The following is a 6,910-nucleotide window of genomic DNA, read 5'->3' as shown; positions in this document are numbered from 1 at the left end:
CAAATTAGGATGGAAGTACCTGTGGAACACCAAGTTTCAGCATAATAATTTGGTTTGTCAATAGGAATAAATAATCTGGAGAATCTGACTACTGAAGTCCCAGTTAGCAGTTATCTAGAAGAAATAAAAGTGTGGAGTCCACCCTGCTAGTTCTCCTGATCCTAATTAACATTTGCTGTTTGGATATTTTTTGAGGGGGTTTTTATTTGCTTGTTGTTTGGGGGAAAAGATTTATTTAATTGAATGGAATGTTTTACTGCAAATATTAGAGTTGATTAAGCTACTTTAAGGTTCATTAAGCCTCAAAACACTCCTAATACATATTCCCCATATGGAAGAAAACCTTGGGTGAATATTTAATAACCTTCACAGATTTGACTCTGTTAAAGTCAATAGAAGTAATAAGAATAGCAGCAAGACTGTGCTTATTTTGAAAAACCAAGGATTACTCACCTTGAAAGTACAAATATAGTAAATATGTTTTTTATTCTAGAGGCATGGTAAAAGAATAGCTAGTCAGCTTTAGATATGAATATTCTCTACAACCTTAGAGCTTGTTTTGATGACGATAACCTTATTCCAAAACTATTGTGTTTAATAAAAAATACTTCCAGAACTTGAATAATATTTTATTATGGAATACAAAAATACTATCTATGTAAAAACAATAAGTTAGTTTATTTACAATACTTTACACTATCCTGCTCTGGGGCTTCCTTTGCACCGGACTTCTTGTCATTATTTTACACACCTTTATAATTTTAATTATAATTTTGCACAAAGCATTTCCAAAAGCATGTCATCCATGTTCACTGCTCCAATGATGGGCCTGAAGAATAATTCAGCAACCACATTAGCATTAATAGATCTCAACAAGCAGAGAACAACATTGAGCTTGGCAAATCTGGCTTCATCACCTCTGTGAATGAGTCTGACGTGTTCATTTAGAGCTTGTTGTGCTTCCCTCTGCAATCCTTCAATGTACTGTGTACACTGCAGTCCAGGTAGATCTGAAAAGAAAAATAAATTATTTTGTTTATATATTTTTTTGTTTATAAAACAACATTATTCTTACAGAACAACTCCTAACAGCTCACAGACTGTAATTATCACTTAAGGAAAGAAGCAACTTAAATTGCTAGAGGGCTTCTTGTATGCAAAGCCAAGATGCCAAATTTTATTGGGAAGGTCAAATTCTTATCATAGTGATGTTCTGGATATTTAATACTCTTTTTCACAAACGTAAAACATGTTGTTTGTCAACATTCACTTAGGTGTTAAACAAATTAGTTGATAAAAACTTTGATTGAAGAATGGTCTCCAAAACACTATTACAGAGGCGAAGACAACAAAAATAACTTTTTCAATTTTTCACTTCAACAAAAATGCGCGGTTTACATTTAAGGCTTCTTTTGACTGCTGTTTGTACTCCAGTTTATCAGTGGCAAGTACTGACTCCAGCATGAGACAGGAAGTTTTCCAATGAACCACAGTAAGGATATTGGAAGATGGAAGGTGCAGAATTAAGGCTCTATGTGACCATAGAATCATTTTGGGTGGAAAAACCTCCAAGATCACTGAGTCCAACCATTAGCCAGGTCCACCACTAAACCATGCTCCTGAGCAACATATCTACACATTTTTGAACACTTTCAGGGATGGTGATTCAACCACTTCCCTGGACAACCTATTCAAATGCTTGACTACCCTTTCAGAGAAGAAATTTTTCCTTCCAGAGCAATTCCTCTATCTTTTTGCATTAGACCAGCTTCCAAATTTGACTTGTGTAACATAAGCTTCACCTTAACTATTGTAACTTTTCTCTCTTATCTGTATAGAAAGCAAAGCTACAGGAGCGGGATGATAAATGCAAAGTACCACTACAGGAACCTAACCACCAATAACTCCCAGTTTGGCAGTGGGAGCGCCAGCAGAGCCCTGTCCCATTTCACAGGATACTGCCGTGCTTGGGAAGTGCCACATCCAGCCTGCTCTATCCTGACTGCCTTTCAGGTCCGTCACCGACGCGATAATAAGCGACTTGGCAGAGCTGCATCTATGGGATACTCCACAAAGAGAGATGGGGGGAAAAAAACACCAAAAAAAACCTATAAACCTCCACGATCATAAGTGCTATACCCAAAGCCACACAGCACTTTGTGGCTGGAAGCCCTGAGCTTTCCCTGCCCTGTGGGGCGCGCCGCTCCCATCGGGCCGGGCAGGAGAGATCCCGCAGCTCCAGGGAAAGGAGCAAGGAGCCGCTGCTGCCTCCCAGCCTTCTCTAACCGACTGCCAGGCGCCTGGAATTCGCTTTGTTCGTGGAAAGCATCTCTGGAAAGCGCCAGCCCTCCGGACCCCAGACCGAGCTGCCGCGGACCCCTCCCTGCCTGCGGCCGGGGTCTTGAGGAAGGAGCAGAAGGTGAAACCTTGCTCCTCGTCCCTCTCCTCCAGCACCTTTCTCACCCCGAGGAAAGCCCCGGCCCTGCCCCGCTTCCCGGGGGATGCAGGCGGGCCGAGAGACCCCGCTGCCCCGCCCGGCCACTCACCCGGGTTGAAGAGCACCGTCCCCTTGAGGTAGGCGTACTCTTTGGTGCTGATGTCCAGGCTCCAGCACTTGGCCAGGAAGCCCTTGATGGCCTGGATGTCCCCGGCCGAGGGCGGGTGCGGGCCGTGGTGCGGCCGGCCCGGTGCCGCTGCCGGTGCCGGTGCCGGTGCCGGCGGGCGCTCGCCGTGCTGCCGGGCGGTGAGGATGCGCTGCAGCATGCTGGGCTCCGCGCTCTCCACCGTCTCCAGGTGCACCCGCTCCTGCGCCAGCCCCAGCAGCAGCAGGGGCGCCCAGCAGCTGCGCACCAGCAGCAGCTGCTCGTCCAGCGGCAGCTCCTGGAAGCAGGGCACGTTCTGCACGAAGCGCAGCGTCTTCACCAGCACGGCCGAGGCCGCCTTGCAAGCCACCTGCGGGCTCCGCAGGGCCACCCTGCGCCGCGACCCGCACGGGCAGCCCCGGGGCGCCGGCCCGGCCGCCGGCACGGCCCGCTCCTCCTGGCTGCGGAGGATGCTGTAGAGGATGCTGCTGTGCCGCCGGCCCTCCGAGCAGCAGCGGCACGCCATGGCCCCGCGGGGCCGGGCTGAGCCGGGGCCGGGCTGAGCCGGGGGAGGCTCGGCGGGGCTGTCCCGGCCTCCCGGTGCCGCCGGTGGATGCGCTCCGCTCGCCTCTGCCCGGCTCCGAAACTTATTTATAGCGGCGGGGGCGTGTGCGTGTCTGTGTGCGTGTCTGTGTGCGTGTGCCGCCGCAGGCGCTGTGCCGGCCGCTCAAAGGGGCAGACACTCTTCACTGGCTGGAAAAGAGGCGGGGGGAAGGAGGGGAGATGGAAAACATAACCAAACCCTGCTCCTCCTTCCCTGCGATACCCAGAGGGAGCCGCCTCTGCCCTCAGCCTGCGGCGCGATCCGGTGTGAAAAATGCATGTATTCTATGATTGGCTTTTCGCAAAAATTAAAATGAATATTATATGTGTTGTGTTAGAAAGCGATGCTGTATTAATTCTCTTAAGTAGTGTGTTAAATGTAGTTTTAGAAAAATGTTACAATAGAAACTATGCTATGCAGGATACTTTTTTAAAAGAAAGGACTCGCAGCGAGATAGCAGCCACGGGACACCTAAATCTTTCAGAGAAAAAGAATTTATTGCTCTCTTATAAGAAGAAACGAGCTTTTTCCCGCCTCAAAGGCGCTGTCAGGATTCGGAGGAAGAAGTTGACGATGACCAGACAGAATCCTGTATTTGAATGGAATTTATGCATCATGTATGAAATGTATGAATATGCAACAGGCTATTGTTTTAAGGGTTAATCTTTTGTTAACGTGTGTCTTTTTTCGGGCTCGTTCTGCCCAGAAAGAGGTACCCGGACGTCCGTAACTCTTTCTCTCTATTGTCTCATATTGTCCTACTCCAAACTGTCCACATTTTTATTACTCTAATTGTATTACTATTTTTATAACCAATTTATTACTATTAAACTTTTAAAAATTTAAAAACAAGCGATTGGCGTTTTCCACATCCTGCACATCGCAGCCTCCTCTCCCAGCGCGGGTCCGCGGGATGTCCCTTCCCGGCCCCTCTTCCCGAGTCCCATCCCGGCTGGTGTTATGCCGGGATGCTTCGAACAGGGCAGGGCAGGGCAGGGAAGCTCCCTCCGCTCTCTCGTTTTGCCACCGTAGGGAGCAGCTCCCGGCCCTGCAGGACCCCACCGAGAAATGACAAGCGGCCCCGCTGCCTTCGCAAGCACACGAGGTCTGGGCAGGAGAGAGAAAGGGTGTATTGCTGAAGAAAGAGCGCTGAACTGGGCCAGATTATTAAGTTCCCACCGGAGGGGAAAAAGGTGACACCACTAATGACATCGAGGACTTTTGTCAATGCCCGCCCTAAGGAATGATGCCTTGTGTGCCAAATGAGCTCCGCAGTGCTGCCGTGCGGGAGGGAGAATCGGGCATGTCCCTGCCCAAATGGGGGCTCTGTGCAGGTTGCAAACCTCACAGAGCTCTGTGAAGGCTCTGTCAGGGTGCCCTGGGGCTGGTGCAGCTGCAGCACCCACTGGGATCTCCTATGGAACCACTCCCATCAATAATTCCTTTGCTCTGCCTGTCAACACCTGGCCCACCGTTCTGATGCCACGTTGGTCCATCCATTTTCACTATCCCTTGAGGCTCTGCTTCTCCATAAATCTCTCCTCTTAGATGTTTACTTTTTTGTGACCCATGTCCTCCAAGTGTCATATGAACTCCAGAGCAAGGAAGCCTTCCTTCCCTCCAGGCCTTGATGTTTGCACAGGAGGGACTGGGGAATCGTGATTGTCAAATATGGATTCTTGGATGAAAAACAAACACCTTCTCAGCTGGGCTAAATAAAAGTGGGCAAAGCAGAATGGAGGAAATAAACACTACAGAAAGTTACTTCTATCTGCTGCATATGGGCTAAAACAGAAACATTTTCTGGTTCATGTGATCTGGAAGAACCTTGACAGAGAGTTAGAGAAAGTAGCCAGTTTTAAGCAAAATTCTGTACCTTCTCCACGAATATCTGCTACCAAGAGAAGACTAAATCAGCCTTGGAAAGCTGCATTTTCTTTCTGTAAAAGTGTGTTTTTCTTTGTTGTTGTTTTTTGGGTTTTGAGGTTTTTTGTTTTGGTTTTTTGGTGGGTTTTTTTGTTCATTTGTTTTGGTTTTTTGGTTTTTTTTTTTGTTTGGTTGGCTGGTTGCTTTATGTTTTGTTTTGTTTTTTAAAGTAAATACCATTGAGTACTTTGGATTTTGTAGAAACAAAACAATTTTGAGCTGGATCTTGGCAATTTCTTTTTCCTGTGAAGTCAGTCCTACCCTATCAGTTTACACAGATATACAGTCACATAGTATTTTCCCTCTAAGTCTTTCTTCACAGTTGGACTCAGAGGGGATATTCTCTACAAATGACTTGTGCTTTTTTGTAAGGCACTTTTTTATAAACTTATATAGAACACTGATGGTCTACCTCTCTCAGGTAAACCTTGTTTTACAAATACAAGCTGCCCAAAACCTAGATTATCATACTTTTGGTTTTACCTATGAAACACATTTTCCACAGACCCAAACATGAAAAAGCCCTTTATTGGCATTGCAGTAGAAGAGAACTGCTACATCGCACCAATTAAGTGATGTCTAAAGTTTGCTGACAGGTCAGTGGTTCCACCAAACATCCTTTAAGAAAGAAAAGATGCTAGATTTGCAAAACAAATGTACTACTAATAAATATTACCAATTTCTTTCATTTGGATAGTATAGGTGGCAATGACAAAACAGACATTCATTTGTCTAGAATATTTCTTTGCCATTCTAGGTAGTTTCCTGTTAGAGTCATCAGTGTTTCCTCAGCATTAGATTTTAGATGGTTTCTTTCAGCCTTTTTAGTCTTCTTCCTTTTTATTTCTTTTTTTGGGGGAGGGGTTTTTCACTAACTTCAGAGGTAAGCCTTGTCAATTTTTAGAAAAAGAGCATCACTAAGCTTTTAGTTGTCTTTAGTAGCATTTCTCCTATGAGGTACGGATGAGTAGTCTGACCATGGAATCTAGATGTGTTTTTTATGAGTTTGTAACTTGGAAAATATCTCTGGGAAAGCACGGTGCAGCTGAGACCGGAATCATTGCCTTTGCAGCTTTGACCTTGGACTCCAACTGTGGGAATGTTCTGCTTATTATGGGAGGATGCTGCTTACACAGGGCTATAGACAAAGGAAATATTTGCAAATATAACTTTTATACCAAGTCTACAATAGATTTTTTCCCCTGTGTAGCAATATTGGTTGCAGGTTTTTAATTTTTCAAGGTATTTCTTTTTCAAACAAGTCTCAAATGCAGATGCAATATGCCTGTTATATAATGATTTTGCTGACTCTTCATTTTCTAAACAAACTTATACAAAAAGACTTTGTCTTTGATAATTATAACAAAATGTGTACCTCACACTGTAACCAAACTTGGTTTACTATTCAGTGCCAGAAATCACATTGCTGTAGTTACAAGTGTACTTCCTTCTCTGACAAGTGCATGTAAACACTCATTTCTCTCATTCTAATTTTTAATGTACTCTGATATTCATGGAAGTTTATTTTATCCAGGGTAGATCATCTATTTCCAAGCTAAAACATTAGGAATGTTTTAATTTATTTATCTTATAAATATTTATTTGTGTTTTTCATGTTGGTATTTAGCAATTTGTATAGTCTCTGTTTAAAAATCTGGGTTCTGTCTGTCCATAGCATTCAAGCTAAATTAACAACAAAGCATTCTATTCACAACCAAAACCAAAATCCCTAACAGAAATCAAATTGTTTGATGGAAAATGCATGAAAACCCTTTTAGAATAAAGGGAAAGTGCCTGG

At 44.7% G+C, this 6,910-nt stretch overlaps 1 protein-coding gene across 1 annotated transcript; it reads right to left on the bottom strand.

The window, feature by feature from the left end:
• Positions 1-613: 613 nt before the first annotated feature.
• On the bottom strand, positions 614-3,123 carry NR0B1 (nuclear receptor subfamily 0 group B member 1). Its single transcript, XM_063150382.1, has 2 exons — positions 2,547-3,123; positions 614-1,010 (listed from the first exon to the last, which is right to left on the bottom strand). The coding sequence occupies exons 1-2, from the start codon at positions 3,106-3,108 to the stop codon at positions 766-768; spliced, it is 807 nt and encodes a 268-aa protein (XP_063006452.1). The 5' UTR covers positions 3,109-3,123; the 3' UTR covers positions 614-765.
• Between the last annotated feature and the right edge of the window lie 3,787 nt (positions 3,124-6,910).

The sequence above is a fragment of the Melospiza melodia genome, chromosome 2, assembly GCF_035770615.1.
Source record: "Melospiza melodia melodia isolate bMelMel2 chromosome 2, bMelMel2.pri, whole genome shotgun sequence".
NCBI lineage: Eukaryota > Metazoa > Chordata > Aves > Passeriformes > Passerellidae > Melospiza > Melospiza melodia.
This window is presented reverse-complemented; position numbering and strand designations above follow the sequence as displayed.

Coding starts and splice junctions, on each gene's coding strand:
- NR0B1 (XM_063150382.1), bottom strand. CDS start 3,108: ATGGCGTGCCGCTGCTGCTCGGAGGGCCGGCGGCACAGCAGCATCCTC. Junction 1,011..2,546: donor GACGGTGCTCTTCAACCCGG/GTGAGTGGCCGG, acceptor TTTTCTTTTCAG/ATCTACCTGGACTGCAGTGT.